Source organism: Hyla sarda, chromosome 2 (genome assembly GCF_029499605.1).
Source record: "Hyla sarda isolate aHylSar1 chromosome 2, aHylSar1.hap1, whole genome shotgun sequence".
Classification (NCBI taxonomy): Eukaryota; Metazoa; Chordata; class Amphibia; order Anura; family Hylidae; genus Hyla; species Hyla sarda.
In genome coordinates this window covers 430,311,581-430,330,380 of record NC_079190.1, presented here as the reverse complement: position 1 = coordinate 430,330,380, position 18,800 = coordinate 430,311,581, and the positions used below count along the sequence as shown (strand labels likewise).

General features: G+C 42.7%; 1 protein-coding gene across 2 annotated transcripts in view; it reads right to left on the bottom strand.

Annotated features, from left to right (window-relative positions):
* FLOT2 (flotillin 2) overlaps nt 1–18,800 on the bottom strand; it is a 57,497-nt gene that overhangs the window by 26,119 nt on the left and 12,578 nt on the right. The window contains exons 2-3 of one of the 2 annotated variants that reach the window (XM_056559062.1): nt 11,926–12,007; nt 2,396–2,486 (exon numbers count right to left, since the gene is read on the bottom strand). In XM_056559062.1, coding sequence (XP_056415037.1) covers nt 2,396–2,486; nt 11,926–12,007 — 173 coding nt within the window. Of the gene's footprint in view, nt 1–65; nt 157–2,395; nt 2,487–11,925; nt 12,008–18,800 lie in introns of both variants that reach the window. The other variant, XM_056559060.1, reaches the window with a different exon arrangement.

Genomic DNA, 18,800 nt, shown 5'->3' with positions numbered 1-18,800 from the left:
GCATCAGTTGGTATCCATTCCTGGAGACATGCATTTCCAAAATGGCGTGCTGCGAGTTACAGTACCTGGGCCACACCAGTGACAGTTAACGCTACACCCTCGGCCGTCTCTACGTCCTCACACCTGGGCTGTAACGTCATTATCTCTAGGGAAATCCTGCCAAAAAAGGTAAAACATTTGCACATTTTCCAGTTTGCCAACATCAACTTTACACTTCCTATAGATCCCTTCCCTCTTTCTAGTCCATAGTCACAATGTTCGCAATGCTCAGCTCACACCGGAATACTTTCCAGACAAATGTCCCTTTTGTAAAAATTAAATACACCAGCACAAAACTGTAAGTAACTAAAAACATTGGAGAAATAAGTATAAGAAGATTTTTTTTGGTTTAGATCATAAGAAGCGAAACATTTTATAGGTTTGCCTTCAACCAGATAGATGCCTCAGATGATGTAGGTGGAGAAGAGAACGTTAATAGGTTTAGTAGAACCTACATTTACATGGCAGAGAACAGCTCAAGTGTAAATGTGCCTATCATTGGTAGGAAAAAGGAAAAACTGTCATAAGGAGTGATTGTGTAAGGGTAATTCAAGAAGGGAAAAAAAGGATGCAACAACAGAGGATTGGGAACCAACAGGTAAAAGATCACACACAAGCAGCTGACCCAAGCTACCGCTATAATGAACCTAAGAGCCTATTGCTTACCATGTTCTTAAAGGGGCTGTCCGCCAACATCATTTATGGCAGGCGTGTGACTGCTCGGGGTTCAACCACATGGACTCGCAGTGATTAAAAACAGAGCTCCCGAGTCTCCTCTATATTAGAGCAGCAGTGTAGCTCAGAATACTTTAATTACTTTAATTTGTGGGATGCCTTTGGACATAATAGTCAATTTTTAAAATAACAAAAAAAAGAAGACTAATGAGACACTCCTGGCCTCTGTTGGGTGAATGGGGCCCTAAGATTTACACCAGGTGCTTTTTTGGTGCATATATCAATAGTAATATTTGCCAAACTTGAACCGGCTATAGATTCACTTATTGTCGTAAAAGTCCTTCTTGCTTTCCTAGTGAAGTCTGGAATAAGACTCTGGACTGTCTCATTTTAAACTTCTCCAGTGAAGTCGAATGACTTTCACAAGACTAAATGAATATAGGGATTCATGATTGGTGAATCACACTGTGGATTCGCTTAACTCTAATGTTAAAAGTGAACTACAATCACAGTGTGAACCTGCCCTTAACCTGCATTACATTACATGGTCAAATGCAACTTTACATGGTAATAACAGCCAATTGCTGGGGGTAGAAAAGGCCAGATTTGTGCTGACCGAATGATCATCATGCTGACCTCTTATTATAAAGGAGTGGTCTTAAAGGACAAGTATCATGAAATTTTTTTTTTTTTTTTATCCCCGAGCACTGGGGCCCCAGCAATCTCCTGTTTCCCAGCTCTCCTATATAGCGGCGTGTCACGCCCCCTGCCACGCCCCCTCTATATATTTCTATGGGAGAGCTGAAGATTTCCAAACGGCTCTCCCATAGAGCTATATGGAGGAGGTGCGGGGGCCCCAGCTTCGGGCGGGGGGTTGTGACGCGCCGCTGTATAGGAGAGCAGAGGCTGTAAACTGGAGATCGCAGGGAGCCCCAGCGCTCAGATCCCCGCGATCTCAAACTTAGATAGCAGATAGGGGATACGTTTTTTTTTTTCCATGATACTTATCCTTTAATGAGAATCAATACATAAAAACCTGCAATAAATCTTATAAACTGTGGAAAGCCAAGAATCAACAGAAATATCACAACACAGAGCCAGCTTCATATTCTCCTGAGCATGAACTGGGCAAGTGTTTATGATATGGTGTAAAGGAAGATGTATAAGGCTTTGTTCACATCTGTCAGTTCAGTTTGGGGCAGATCCCATTTAAATAACTGGACCAAAAAAAAAAAAATCATTGCATAATGTACCGTACCCTTTTGTTCAGAATCCTGCAAAATAACGGACACCAGATGGAAACTCACCGGGCCCCATTAAAGTGAATGGGGTCTCTCGGGTTCGCTGGTGTCCGTCATACAGCAGACCATCCTCCTCACTTTTTTTCTGAAATGAATCTGCAACAAACAGATGTGTATATCTAGACTAATACTGTTAAATACGCTAAAATATTATATATATATATAGTTTGTTTATTGGTAGAGCTTCACATTACGTCCAGAGGTGACTGCTGACTGTACATAAGAGGGGAAGTGAACATGGGAAGGAAAATTGAAAGCTTACACCCGGGAGGAAGAGTATGAGGTTAGGGGTTAGTGCAGAGTCCTCTTGTCACGGTTTCTGCTTATAATAAAAGATCAAGAAACTCAGGAGCAGAATTAGGAAGCTGGAATTTTATTACCTGTGCAACCCCTGTTACGTACAGAGGGACCCCCTCCGATGTCTCAATATTCTCGCAGCGACATAGGATGGTCATAACCTCCAATGACAGTCTGAGCAGCGTTAAATGAGGGCAGGAGGACAGCAAATACACAGAGCAGTTACCAGAGAGCAACACACAAACCAGTTACACCATAGGAAATAAAGGAGGGTTGTGAGAAGTGTGGTTAGTGTTAGTCCGCTGCTGCACGAGCAGCCATGCAGTGTCTGAAGTAGCTGGAAAGTGTGTTATCACAGGCACTATTCACCCATGGCAGGTTTGGCTACCTACTACACCAACATACACCAAGAGGTTGCTAGTGGCGTCACAAGTATTGGAGATTCAAATCTAATACTGGTAGAGATGTAGAGGAACTGATTTCAACTTTTTGGGGCTCTTTAGTTAACAGTGTTGTCTGCTACAGTTAATACAATCAGTATGCTTGCAGTCCTATGTAAAACTGCAGATCCTGATGCTAAAATAAAAGGTGAGATTTACAAAATGACTAAAGCTATTCTTGCATGGGGATGGGGGGGGGGGGGGGGAAATGTTCTAAACAAAAAAACAGTATACAGTGTTTGAGGATAATGTATAGAATTAAGACCAGTGTCAATATAGGACTGTACAGAAGTCCATTTATACAAGAATATAGACTTCTGTTGGTATGTATACAGTGTTGAGCCTTTTCTACAGGTGCTAGCAATAGTTTTGCGGTGCAATCGGCATTTCAGGGAGCGGCGTAAGGTAAAGGAAGCAGAGTTATTTATTATGTGGGAAACCACAGAATATCACTTCCTTCTGTTACCCATTTATCAGTGTTACACAATACTTGCTATGTAATAAGGCTTCGCTTCAGGATAGGGGCTTCTTGGAGTTTGCTGAACTATTCTAAAAGGCTTCATTTATGTCTGCAATGGAGCTTTTATTTATTTTAAATTTTTTGCAGCAACCACTGCAGATTTTGTCAAAAAACTGAGCTGGAACAGTGAGGCACTGTGACAAAAGTCCTATGGGGTTCAGTAGGTCCTATAAGGTGTCTGGCACTCAAAAATAATTATTCCACCAACAAAAAGAGTGTTTTTAACCTTGAATGACGCCAGGAAGGAAGACAGTACAAGGATATACTGTCACACTGTCTGTTAACAGATCCTTGTACCGCTGCTATGTCTACCAATGATAATCAGGCCCTTGCAGGTCAGCTGTAGACCTAGAAAAACATGCTATGGGGGCACCCTGGACAAATTCTGCATCAAAATGTGCGTTGGGGTGAAGTCATCCCCTCCTGCACCTGTTCATTTATTTTTGGCCAGTTTGTACATATTGTTGTTGTTTCTCAATTATATGTATCCTGTTCGCTACTATGCTGTGATGCTTTGTTACATGTCCTCTTTTAAAGCTTAACTCTTTATGTATTATTTACTTGTATTACATATGCGGTATATAGTGACGCGGTGCAGTTAGTAGGGGATGCTGTTCCTTTTTCTGTGATTATAATGAATAAACTGTATGTCTTTTTAATGCATTTTTTTTTTTAAGTATCTCCAGTTTTCTAAGAGGTGCTTTTACATCTTAAAGGGGTGGAAAACTTTTTTTTTTTTTTTATTTTATTTTTTTTTTAAATCAACTGGTGCCAAAAGTTAAACAGATTTGTAAATGACTTCTATTAAAAAGTCTTTACCCTTCCAGTATTTTTTAGCGGCTGTATGCTACAGGGGAAATTCTTTTCTTTTTGAATTTCTTTTCTGTCTTGTCCACATTGTTCTCTGCTGACACCTCTGTCGGTGTCAGTAACTGTCCAGAGCAGTATAGGTTTGCAATGGGGATTTTCTCCTGCTCTGGACAGTTCCTGATATGGTCATCAGGTGTCAGCAGAGAGCACTGTGGACAAGACAAAAAAGAAATTTAAAAAGCAAAGAATTTCCTCTGTGGCATACAGCTGCTAAAGTGTACTGGAAGGATTAAGATTTTTTAATAGAAGTCATTTACAAAGCTGTTTAACTTTCTGGCACCAGTTGATTAAAATAAAAAATATATAATATATATATATATATATATATATATATATATATATATATATATATATATGTTTTCCACCGGACTACCCCTTTAAGATCATATCTACACTTAATATTTATTATTGGTGCTTCCTCGCTTACAGTCCGTTTTTGCTATATCACCATTGATGCAGGTACATTAGCTTGTGAAGAGGTGGCCACGGATCTGACGGACCCCTCCAGAGTGAAAGCATTATTGCCTAGCAACAGCTCTAACAAGAACCACCCTGTCTATTATGATGATTTATCCGGCACAAAGATCAAATGAGATCAAGGATTTCTATAGAGGAAACGGGATGAACTAAAATCTGATATACGTGACAGCCGTTCTCTTCCCACATTCCACTGGTTACTTTATAAAGGAAATGCAAATAAAAAAAAGTTGCTACATTTTGTAAACATGATAATATCCTGAGTGGAAAACTACTTTGAATCAGTCTTTACGTTCACAATTTATAGAGGCAATAACTGCTTGAGGGCAATCGTCTCTACGTGTTCTAGTCTATAAACCAAGAGCAAACAAAGCCAGGTGAATGTTTTAGGAACCGATAGTAATGTGAATAAAGAGAAGAAGTTATTGGTCAAAGGTTGAGACCGACACAAATTTTGGTTTTAAGACATTTGCTGCTTCAGTGATTTTAGATTTTATAGTTGGAAGTTTTTATTGTTATTTAAGTGCATTTATCCGCAATTTTGTAAGTTATGATATGATAAACGTATATAAGTATATTAATGGCCCATACAAAAAATATGGAGAAGAACTGTTCCAGGTTAAACCCCCCCCAAAGGACAAGGGGGCACTCCCTCCGTCTGGAGAAGAAAAAGTTTAGTCTCAAGGGGCGACACGCCTTCTTTACCGTGAGAACTGTGAATTTATGGAACAGTCTACCTCAGGAACTGGTCACAGCAGGAAAAATTAACAGCTTTAAAACAGGATTAGATACATTCCTGGAACAAAATAACTAATGCTAATGAAGAATTATAAAATCCCATCCCTTCCCCAATATCGCGCCACACCCCTACCCTTCAATTCCCTGGTTGAACTTGATGGACATATGTCTTTTTTCGACCGTACTAACTACGTAACTAAGTTTTTATACTTTTGACAAACAGTACGTTTATGCAAAAGCGCAATATTTACAGTGTTGACCCTTTTCCACGATGTCAGCAATTCCCCCCAGCATACTGGATATCAGGTACTGAGCCAAATCCTGGCTGATGGTAACCAATTCTTATGTTATCATTACTTGGAGTTTTTCACAATTTCTGCATTTTTGTGTCCACCTGCTTTTGAGGTTTAATTACAATGGGTTCTCAAAGGGACCAAGAGAAATTTCAAAGTGTTGTTCATCAAACCACTTATCACGTTTGCCCTGTGAGAAAACATTGTTTATCTTCAAATTGCTCCTGGATCATTGGGAGAAATTGCTCATGGAGAAAGCTTACTACCAGCAAGTGCCAGGACCGTCTCCTAAAAAGAATTCAGATACAGGATCGGTGCAGAGCTTGCTCAGGAATGGCTGCAAGTGGGTCCAGTGTAGAGCTGGGCGGTATGACCAAATGTGTGTATCACAGTATTTTTTTTTTTACTTTTGGCGGCTTCACGGTGTATAACGGTATTTCCTAGCCCCCCTACATATTAATTATCAGCCCACATCCCCATCGGGGTAAATACTTACTTATCACCCACAAGCGCTGCCCTCCTCGTCCTGTTTGTTGTGGCTGCCGGTGCTGGCACTCTATACTGTGCGGTATCCCGATGCCCGGGCTGCAGAAGGTAAACAAAACAAACTTTAACGCACCTACGTCGGCCTTACGCTGGGGACGTGAACGTTGGAGAGCCGTCAGCCTATCACCGGCCGCAGCGATTTTCCGCCTCGGCCGGTGATAGGCTGAGCCCACTGTTGTACAAGAAGCCGGTTTCTTACATGACAGTGGGCTCAGCCCATCACCAGCTGAGGCGGAACATCACTGCGGCCGGTGATAGGATGACGGCTCTCCGACGTTCCCGTCCCCAGGAAACAAGTGAGGCCGGTACCGGACCAACGGGAGGTGAGTTAAAGTTTATTTTGTTTATTTTTTGCAGCCCGGGCATAGGGATACCGCACAGTAAAGAGAAGTGGTCTCAAACCTGCGGACCTCCAGATGCTGCAAAACTACAACTCCCAGCAGGGAGTTGTAGTTTTGCAACATCTGGAGGTCCGCAGGTTGGAGACCACTGGTATAGAGTGTCAGCGCTGGCGGCCGCAACTAACAGGACGAGGAGGGCAGCGCATGCGGGTGACGTGAGTAGTACCCTGATGAGGACAGTGCTGGGCTAATAATTAATTGGGGGGGGCAGAACAGCGCTTGCAGGTCACATATGATTAGTTCCCCGATGTGGGGGCAGCGCACCCCTGGGCTGATTCATTCATTCCCGAGGGGGAGGGGCAAAACCGGAATTGTGGTATGGGTTAAGATTAATATCGTGCAGCACAAAAATTTCGGTATGAACCGGTATACCACCCAGCCCTAGTCCAGTGCATCTACACACACACACACACACTGAGTTGAAGGCTTTGAGAGGCGACTGGTGTGAAGAAGGGCAGGAAAGAAGCCACTTCTCGCCAAGAAAATCATCAAGAGACGGACATTCTACAGGAACTGAACTGCAGAAGACTGGAGTAAAAGTTATTTTCCCTGATGAATTGTCCTGCAGTATGTTTGGGAAATTTAAATGAAAGACTGTCCGGAGACAAAAAAAAAAAGTTGGGACAAACAAAAAGACAAAAAAAAAGTTGTGATGAACTCCAAGCAGTGATTAGATAAGCATGGGAATGGGTCACCATCAGTCAGGATTTGGCCCAGAAGCTGATATCAAGCATGCTGGGGGGGAGAGATGGTCAACACCATAAATATTCAGTCTTTGCATAAACTTGAGGTATTTGTCAAGTTTAAAGGGGTACTCCGGTGAAAACCTTTTTTCTTTTATATCAACTGGTGGCAGAAAGTTAAACATATTTGTAAATTACTTCTATTAAAAAATCTTAATCCTTCCTGTACTTATTAGCTGCTGAATACTACAGAGGAAATTCTTTTCTTTTTGGAATGCTCTCTGATGACATCACGAGCACAGTGCTCTCTGCTGACGTCATTATAATAATAATAATAATAACACTTTATTTATTGTTGTCATTAGTGGGATTTGAACCCAAGTCCCCAGCACTGCAAAGCAACAGTGCTACCCACTGAGCCACCATGCTGCCCTTAGCATACATCTGCTATGCACGGTTGCTAAAATGGACAGAGATGTCAGAAGAGAGCACTGTGCTTGTGATGTCATCAGTGTTCCAAAAAGAAAGGAATTTCTTTCAGCAGCTAATAAGTACTGGAAGGATTAAGATTTTTTAATAGAAGTAATTTACAAATATGTTTAACTTTCTGCCACCAGTTGATTTAAAAGAAAAAGGGTTTTCACCGGAGTACCCCTTTAAAAGCCTATGAAATGCTGATGATTGTACTTCAGTAACCACAGTAACGCCTGACTAAAAGATATTAAGACACTGAAGCAGGTAACTTTGTGAAAACCAAATCTTGTGTCATTCTCAAAACTTTTGGCCATGACTGCGCAAGGATTTGCTGCTGGTGAATTTAATAAGTTTTGTGGATCTTACGATACAGAATATCTGAGTCATAATATACTCAGCTTGTCATTCCTCTATTAATAGGAATGGGTTAACTAACTAAATGAACCCTTTCCCATTGGCTGGGTTTTAAAGCTTTATAATAGACATCACAGTCTTTTCTATTGAACAAGCAAAGCACATGAGGGTAGCCATACATGGCCACCTGAATACTAAGTATTTTACTGATTTTTCTTTGACTGGACAGTCTTTTTTAAGAACCTTCTGTTCATCTGAGGCTTCCATCCAATTTAATAATACAAGTAACTTTAACAACAGATAATCACTGCCGGCAAATACTAATAGGTCAACCAAGCAAGCAAGTTAGGAGGCATGCTGGGGTCTGTGGCAGGAGGATGAATTCATTTGATGTGTGTCTATTGGTGATATCTGATGGGTGGAAAACTAATTTTTTTTAAAACAATCTAAATCTATTTTCTGATTCCAATATTTTATTATTCTAAATTCTGTGTATGATTACAGGGGCAGCCAACTATCCCAAGCTGTGTGATCATATGAATGCTTTCTTGGATGCCGCTCCCTTTACTTCTTTGCCATCTTCAACACTGTTATAGTGGTAAACTGAGTGGCAGCAAAGGTTGCAGATTGCCACTGCATTCTGGGGGGACAAGGGTTCTTCATTCCCATGACCAGTATGGGCCCCATTGGTCACCATGCCATCACGGGGTACCATTGGGTTTTCATGGCAGTCGGGGGTCTGATTTAGGGTCTGCTTGTTACTTTTAGGTTGACAGACATTATACAATGTAATACAGTATTGTAGTGCATTACATGAGGACTGTATATTCATGTATCTAACAAGTGGGACTAACAAAAGTTTTAAAAAAAGGTTTTAGCAGAGAAATTGCCTGTTTTCCTCTATCACGTGCTCCGGGGGAATTATTTATTTATTTTTTTTAATCAACTGGTGCCAGAAAGTTAAACGGATTTGTAAATTACTTAAAAATCCAACCAGTACATATAATCAGCTGTATACTACAGAGGAAATTCTTTTATTTTTGGATTTCTTTTCTGTCATGACAACAGTGCTCTCTGCTGACATCTCAGTCCATTTTAGGAACTGTCCAGAGCAGTATGTGTTTGCTATGGGGATTTTCTCCTGCTCTGGACAGTTCCTGACATGGACAGATGTGTCAGCAGAGAGCACTATGGTCGTGACAAAAAAGAAATCCAAAAAGAAAAGAATTTCCTCTATAGTATATAACCGTTAATAAGTACTGGAAGGATTAAGATTTTTTTAACAGAAGTAATTTACAAATCTGTTTAACTTTCTGGCATCAGTTGATTTAAAAATAAAAAATAAATCCACCAGAGTACCCCTTTAAATTAGAAAAAAAAACTACAGATACATGGTATTGTACCTCATAATTGGTAACAACAACAACTACAGCTTCCCCGCCCAAGTTATTTGGTAGCCTATCCATACTCTAAATGGAGATTTATATATATATATATAACAACATACACTGATGCCTCGTAACTTCTCTATATGTTGTCCCAGTGATTTTAAGGGCTTTTAATTAATGGAATGAATATTTGGTCAACTATAAAAATATCTCATGTCCATTGGGTGTAGGTGATAGTGATTGGAGGGTTGTGACACAACTGAGCAGGGTAAAGGCACACAAGCATTATTACTAGAGACTGAAGCTACATGACCAGGCACCAGAGTGAAGCAGAAAAGGAACCCACAACATGCTTTATATAAAACAGTGATATGACAAATTACCGTAACTATTGACATTTTACAAAGACATGTGAAATGTTTTATCAGTCAGGGTCTGGGTGTTCAGGCTCCCACCAATCATTAAAACAAGCAGCGTGTGGTTGTGCACTTCCCTCCCGATTCACTGCAATCTCCATCCAGATTTCAGCGAGCCAGGAAGTTAAAGGGGCAGTCCAGTTTTATTTGACTATGCTGCAGGGGCTGTAAAGTTAGTGTAGTTCATAATGTAGTGTCTGTACCTGTGTGTGACGGTTTCCTCACAATTCTTCTGTGATTTTCACCCCAATATTTATTTTTAACAGCATACACAATGACTGCTGTCTCGGATTTTTCCCAGCTTGCAATGCGACCGAGACCTGACTCACTAGTCAGCTGATGACAGGGAGCCTGTCTGCTTCAATGGGTGGAGGGTTCACTTGGTGGGAGAGAGATCCATCTGCAACTAATGTACAGCCTACAGCTGTAGGCACCCTGATTTAAAACCACAGGTCTTTTGAATAGATGCATTTCATTTATGTTTCAATGGGTGGGGTGGCTGATGTGTGGGAGGGAGGAAAATTTACTTTTTTTTTTACTGCAAATCCCATAATTCAAACAGGAAATACCAGTTCACAAAAAGCTAGCCACAGTGTTATGGTAATCTCACAACATAGCCATTTAGCACCAAGACAAGCGCAGATCCTTCCTAAGCATGTCCATTACTGTCTGCCAGGTATGTACTAAAATCACCTTATGGTGGAGAAACCCTTTAATAGCACAACCACACACTGCTTGTTCTAATTATTGTGGAAAGTATGAACATCCAGACCCTGAAGTCAAAAATTCTGGAAATGAAAGACACTTTAAGATGAGAATACCCCCTTTAAGTTTATTAGATATTATTATGTAGTATTTTTCTAATAATGATAATAATAAAATGAAGGGTATACTATGAATAACTGTTAAATAGGCATACACCTGAGTGGATACCAACAATGTGATACTTTTTCTTTTTTGTGGCACATCCTGCAAAGCTCTTAAAGGGGTACTCCTATCTCATAAAATAATGTTGCATTGTTTGGATATGCCATCGCTTTAGGATCGGTGGGGGTCTAACCTCTGGGTGAATGGGGTGACGCTGCAGTTGCCTGCACTGCTGAGAACTCTTTTTTGCAGGGAAGAAACTCAAAGGAACACAGCACTACATCAGTGCTGTTCCCCCTTCATATTCCTGGTCAGTGGAGATCCCAGAAGTCGGAGACCCACTGATCATAAAGCGATGGCTTATTCTAGCAAGAGGAGAATATTTAGCAGTGCCAAAAGGGGTTTGGTGGTCAAAGATCACAGTGTTCCCCAACCTGTAGCTCTCCAGCTGTTCCAGAAATACAACTCCCATCATGCCTGGGCTGCTCAAGGGCACGATGAAAGTTGTCATTTTGGAACAGTTGGAGAGCCACAGGTTGGGGAACACTGACATAGAAGATCAATAACATTGGCCACTGCTCTCTCTCTCTAAAAATAATGATAAGGAACCAATGTGTGATACAAAGATGGAATAACATAGCATGCAGTGCCTTTGCAGGGAAATAATATCTATAAAGGTGTAAGACTTCTCTTTATATATAGTTCACCTATGTCCATTAGGTAAAAATTTACTATCAGAGAACCCATAACGAGGACAGACTATTTTTAAAGCATCTGTAAGATATTCAATAAATATAAAATAGCGGTGTACTTTCCACTAAACACCTCCCAAAAGAGTGAGATAGGGCGCTACAATGTTACATATGGTATGAAGGGGTGGAGCAGCCAAAAGTCACAAATTTTGCACAACAGAGACATTTTCTACACCAAAAAGGCTCTTACCCTGTCGATAAATTCCCCCCATGGCTCTTATCTCCACAGAGTGGATTAGATCTTTTCACACAAAAACTATAAAGGTGGTTGTTTTTTCTCTCCTGTAAATCTTACACCCTTATAAGACAAACAACAACTGTACAATGTGGGACGGCATGCAGAAGACTATACATTTCTTCACGTAGACATTTAAGCTAAAATGATGTTCCTCACCTTTTGGTGTCAGAAATACACCACCACGCCCAGGCCCATCCTCCATATACATACTGCTTAATATCGGAGCCACAGCAGCCACCTGCAGAGAAAGAAGTATACAAATTGTGGATGAATATGCGAAATTAAAATAGGATATACACTCTTAAACTGAAGCTTTAGGACTATTTAAATATTACTAAGAGAAACTGTTTCACCAGTCCAGGACCAGACAAACCCCAAGAGGCAAGGGAGCAGCAAGTCCGGAAAAGATGCTAAAACCAGTAATGTGCACGAATAAAAACTTATCCTCTATCAGCAGGATAGGGGATAAGTTTTAGATTGTGGGGGTGTCCGACTGCTGGGAGTCATTTGGCTATCTCCGGCACTCCCATAGAGATATATGGAGGTGGCGTGTCGGCTGCCGTTTCGTGCGGGGGATCGACATGCTCCGTTCCTGGGGAGAGCCGTGGCCCCCTACAGGAGCTCACAGGGGGGTCCCAGAAATCGTAACCCTTATCTTCAGTATAGGGATAAGTTTAAGTTTTTATGCATGATACTTCTCCTTTAAATGGTAAAAACAGCAGTATCCCCCCCCACCCCTCCCTTACCTTACCTTCTAATAATAGAAAATTGTGCCACTGACCTCCCTGTCTTTCCACAGTAGTCAGAAGAGTTCCTCCATTTCTACAGTAGTCAAAGCAGCCACCCCCTCTCCCTCAGCGGGCAGGCACAGCATTTTATGTAACATAAAACCTTAATCTCTCCCATCCCATGGCAATCCCATGCATAAGCTCCAGTAGGCACCATATTTGTTTACTCGCAGCCAATATACAAGCCACTATTAAACCAGCCAAAGAGTGGGCAACTTCCAACATGCTAGGGAGCACTTATCTGTACTGGAGGGCAGTTATCAACCTCTTCTGGGGGGGGGGGGGGTAATTAACTTTTATCAACCTCTTCTGTACAGCGGGGGCAACTATCCACTCAGTGGGGAACATATACCTACTGGTGGTCACCTATCTACCAAGTGGGGCATTATTACCATTTTCTTTGGCTGGCAGGAGTGATCCATTACTGCTTCTGAGGGTAGAGATGAAGCCAGATGTAGTCAGTAACAATATCCAGCTCAATAATGTCAGCACCTCACCGCTAAATACACGTAGGGCAGGGAGCAAAATATGTGTATATTGAAAACTCATCCCTAGAGTGGTCTGAATGGCTCTTAAAGTCCACAGTAATTTGTTCACAAATGTCTTCATGGCCAGTCTAATATATGACATAACAGTCAAGGTTTCAGTATCTCAAGATAATGGTGGAGCACTGTAAACATATAAATTATTTATTACAGATAAACATATAAATTATGTATTACAGACACATTGCAGCGGATGAATAATAACTTATCTTTTATGAAATATATGTTAAAAATCGCAAAAACATCTATTTAAAAATCTATTTTAGGGGAAAAAAACAGCATCGAAATAGAGATGCTTATGGTGTCTGCGCTCATTGTACTAAACGTGTATTCATAGAGTATTATAGGCAAGCACTGAACCATATTATGTGACTAGGTAACTACCAACACTATGCAAGACCAAAACTATTGTAGAATGCAAATGCAATAAGTAAATAAGCGCAATGGAAATGACCTACAGTAAAAATGAAGCGATCCGAGACACCAACATGTTTTCTTACCCTACAGAATTTCATAGAAATGTTAACTAAATTACAGAGGAGAGAGTAATGATCCATCAGCGCTCTGTACAGTACAGATAATGGAGGCTTTTTAAAAACAAAATGGCAAATGTAATTTATGCAGCAGTAGAACGAACAAAGAGACGGATGAGGAGGATAAAAGCGCATCCGGGAAGAACCAACAGCACAACAACAATCACCACTGTTCTACAAGGATTCCCATAGGGCAGCAAGACAACCAATCCTATTTAAAGATAAAAGATGCAACACAGGTTATCCTTACTGCTTTTAGAGTACCTGTCACCTAATAAAACTTACTATAGTATTCCTTGTGTAATTAGCAGACACTTTCCCATTCACTTGCATTTAAATGTGTACGCCACACTCCAGCGTTCGGAATATTCAGTTCTGAATGCTGGTGCGGGCTTCAGGGGTCGCAACGCCCCCTTGTGACGTCACGCCCCGCCCCCTCAATGCAAGACTATAGGAGGGGGTGTGACATCTGTCACGCCCCCTACCATAGACTTACATTGAGAAGGCAGGGTGTAATGTCACGAGGGGGCATGGCGACCCCCGAAGGGGAGTGGAGTACCCCTTTAAAATTATCAACAAACATTTTAAAATGTAACGTATTTTTCGCCGTATAAGACGCACTTTTTCTTCCCCAAAACTGGGGGGGAAAAGTCGGTGCGTCTTACACGGCGAATACACCCCTATCGCGGTGGTCCCTGCGGCCATCAACGGCTGGGACCCGCGGCTAATACAGGACATCACCGATCGCCGTGATGCCCTGTATTAACCCTTCAGACGCGGCGATCAAAGCTGACCGCCGCGTCTGAAGGGAAAGTGACACTAACCCGGCTGTTCAGTCGGGCTGTTCGGGACCGCGGCGATTTCACCGTGGCGGTCCCGAACAGCCCGACTGAATAGCCGGGTTAGTGCTTACAGGACACCGGGGGGGACCTTACCTGCCTCCTCGGTGTCTTCTCCTTTCAGGGATCCCCTGTATGCCGGCGCTCTCCTTCCTCGTCATCACGTCGTCGCATACGTGCGTCGGCGTGCGTAACGACGTAATGGCGGCGACGGAGAGCGAGGATACCCGACCGGCAACAGAGACGTTCCAGAGCGACGGGGACACGGCGACAGCGATGGAGCGACATCCAGGGCAGCGGTGACGGGTCCGGAGCGGCGGGGACACGCGAGTATTACCTCCTCCTGCAGTGGTCTTCAATCTGCGGACCTCAAGATGTTGCAAAACTACAACTCCCAGCATGCCCGGACAGCCAACAGCTGTCCGGGCATGCTGGGAGTTGTAGTTTTGCAACATCTGGAGGTCCGCAGGTTGAAGACCACTATTGGGTTCAAAAATATAGGACGAAAAATACGGTAATAGAAAAAAACAACCACTAGGTGGCTCTGTTCTGTTCCTTGCCACAATTAATAAAGTGAGTTTGGTCTCCTCCCGGCCTGGCAGGAGACCGAACTCATTAAGTGTTTCTCTGCACTGAGCTTGATTGATAGCTGCACAGAAAGTGGAAGCTCCACAGATTCTCACAGAAAGCTGCACAGACTGAAACATGCACAGAGCCTGAGGTCTTCTATTCATCACAGCACTGCAACCATGTGAGGGTGGAAGTGGTCCCCCAGCAGGCTTCAGTGATGTCATGCCTGCTGGGAAACACCCACTTTCTCCTGCTGGAAAATTGCACTATGTGAGCAAGAAAAATGGTTAGATACACAGCTTTTTAAAGCTCTGAATTTGTTTTTAAAGGGTGTTAGGAATAGTTAGGGAACATAGCCTGAGGTAGATTAGAAAAGTTTATTTGGTGACTGGTACTTTTAACAGCCATGCAGATGCTCCGATATAAGACGCATAATAGGGTAGGGTCACGCATGCCGTATTTTGCAGCATATTTGCTGCTGTGTATTTTCCTATCCAGTGCGAACACCCTCCATGTGCTCCCTGCCAGAGGGCTGGGAGAATGCTAGGAGGAAACCCTTATACAGTCTCTTGCTGATTAAAAACACTTAGGCCAAATGGTGTGAAATAGAGCGTGGTGTGCCAAATGGTGTGGTGCTCTGAGGCGGCCATTATTGTTGTGGTGCCAGGAGCTTAGTCGGGCAGCAGTGGGGCTGCCTGGTCACTGGGTCGTTTCCCTTTGGTGCAGTGGCGGTCGCCATCCCGTGCTACGCCAGTATTAGTTTAGGGACCCACTCTTATCAGGTGGCCTTGATGTGGAGAGTGGGCTTGCACATTTTGATCAAAAGGCACAATCACGATCTGTTAGTTCTTGAAATGATGCTATTGTCCATGTTGCATAATGAAAAGCCTTCCAGGGCCATGTGATTGCAGAGTTACAACATAAGTTGCCGCACATCATGTGAATTACCTTCATAAAGTCATGTGTACAATTTCTCCACAATGAAATGACACAATTGTGATCAGTTATGTGAATAAACATTTCCTGACATAACGTATGACCTCTCCTCGGATAATTTTCAGGAAGTAAAAGGCTCCAGTACAACACAGACCAGCAACATCCACAATGACACGTCCAACAGCAACTGGTTAACCCTTAGGACAGTGTTTCCCAACCAGGGTGACTCTAGCTGTTGCTAAACTATAACTCCCAGCATAGTTGAACCCCTTGGTTGAAAAACACTGCATTATGAGGATAAAGTGAGGAACTTAATGTAGAGATTGTAGAGACTGTAGGGGTAGATTTCTGGCACAATTTATACCAATATCCCATCTACTAGCTTTATAAATCCGGCCTAGTACCATTTGTTTCATTAAACATGGATTAAAAGGAAAACCAACAGCTAGTTCACAGCACTAAACCCAATACACAGTATAGTGCAGGTGAACCTGAATAAAATGAGGTATAACTCATCTGGTTCAGTGCCACTGTTCCGGAGATACAGCCGGTAATAGCCAGCATTGCTAGTATGGAAATTAACCCCAGCATCCCTGCCTCCGTCCTCTCTGCGCCCACCTTGTGAATATTCATGGACACCTTTGCCCATGTGTGCGCTAGATGGGAGGAAGGGCTGCCGAGTATGCAGACTCCCGCCTCTACTGCGCAAAGGGGGTTAATTACCATACTAGCAATGCAGGCTAATACCGGCTGTGTCTCCCAAATTGAGGCACAATTTCCGGTTCACTCTCACTATAACCCTGTGTATTGGGTTTAAAGGGGTTCTCCGCTTCTCAGCATTTTGGAGCAAACTGTTCCGAACGCTGGAGCCAGTGATGTCATAGCCACACCCCCTCCCATAGACTTGCATTGAGGGGGTGGGCGTGTGATGTAATGAGGGGGCGGGGCTATGACATCACAAGCTCCCGGCATCGGCTCCAGCTTTCAGAACAGTTTGTTCCAAACGCTGAGCAGCGGAGAACCCCTTTAATGCAGGTGAACCGGCTATCAGGTGTTTGGTAAAGGGATCATGATATCATACAACATCAGCATGGTCATGATATCATACAATCTTGAGAATTGTATAATTTTTGATTAATTTGCACCGAGAACTAGCATGCACGTCTTGCCCTGCATTTCCTTTGTGTTTTAGACACTCTGTAGATACCGTATTTTTCGCCCTATAGGACGCACCGGCATATAAGATGCACCCAATTTTAAAGGTGCAAAATCTAGAAAAAAAAAGCTTCTGCACACAACAGTGATCTTCAACCTGCGGCCCTCCAGATGTTGCAAAACTACAACTCCAAGCATGCCCGGACAGCCGTTGGCTGTCCGGGCATGCTGGGAGTTGTAGTTTTGCAACATCTGGAGGTCCGCAGGTTGAAGACCACTGGATAGGAGGAAATACTCTCCGTCGCCGTCATCACGTCGTTACGCACGCCGCTCCTATTGGATGACGGGACGGCGTGAGCAACGACGTGATGACGTCGAAGGAGAGCGCCACCATGCAGGGGATCCCGGCACGGAGCAGACACCGAGGAGGCAGGTAAGGGCCCTCCCGGTGTCCTGTAAGCTGTTCGGGACGCCATGATTTCACAGCGTTGGTCCCGAACAGCCCGACTGAGCAGCCGGGTTAGTGTCACTTTCCCTTCAGACGCGGCGGTCAGCTTTGATCGCCGCGTCTGAGGGGTTAATACAGGGCATCACCGCGATCAGTGATGTCCTGTATTAGCCGCGGGTCCCGGCCGTTGATGGCCGCAGGGACAGACCCGATAGGTGTGTATTCGCCGTATAAGACGCACCAACTTTTCCCCCCAAGTTTTGGGGAAGAAAAAGTGCGTCTTATACGGTGAAAAATACGGTACTTGACAAGGATGCATTACCTAATGGGATAGAGGCATGGCTTGAGTTTGACTGAAATTTTGTTGCATATTATTAGAATAAAGTAAGCCAACTTATAAGTGATCTAAGCTCAGACAAGACAGTCTAAAGATGTGCCAAGTTTATTTAAAAAATATATAAATATCCACTGTAATAAATCTGGTGCATTTTCAGACCATCTCGTTCACTGTCTAAGAACTAGTATTAATCTAACCCAGTATTTTCCCTCAGAAGCAAGGTTTCTCATAATGAAGACCTCCATAATACAGCATACATTGGAGCGCCATAGTTTTGTCACCTCACGGTTCCTGTGTAAAGTGAGCAGCACTTGAAGGTATAATATGGGCACCTGATGGTCTATAAGCAATAAGTTATGGATCTATTACATGGCTAGGTGTGTGAGGCCAAAGAAACAAAGAGTGGCTTTAAATTACAGTGAATTTCCCCCATATCAAAAAGGTGATGTACTGGAGGCTACCTGGCAGGTCCAGCCGACAGCTACAAAGCAGATAGTGATGTTAGAGGAGGAGGCGCCATTTTGAAAATTTGTAATTTACAACCTTGTAACTTGCAGCTAATCTGTTACTTATGTGGTGCTAAGGACGCACATTGTACAGAGCATCTTGGGAACAACTGCGATTGAGGTAAAAGAGTGCACATACTAACACTGTTGGAATTAATTTTTATGTATAAAAGAGCGGGTGAAATAAGTATTAAACAACTCACCATTATTCTCACTAAATATATTTTCAAAACGCGCTATTGGCACCTTTGGCTACCAGATGTTGGCAACAACCCAAGTAATCCATAGATACAAAGCAAACCAAAACAAATATACACAGAAATTAAGTTATGTGTAATAATGTGAAATGACAGGGAAAAAGGTATTAAACACAT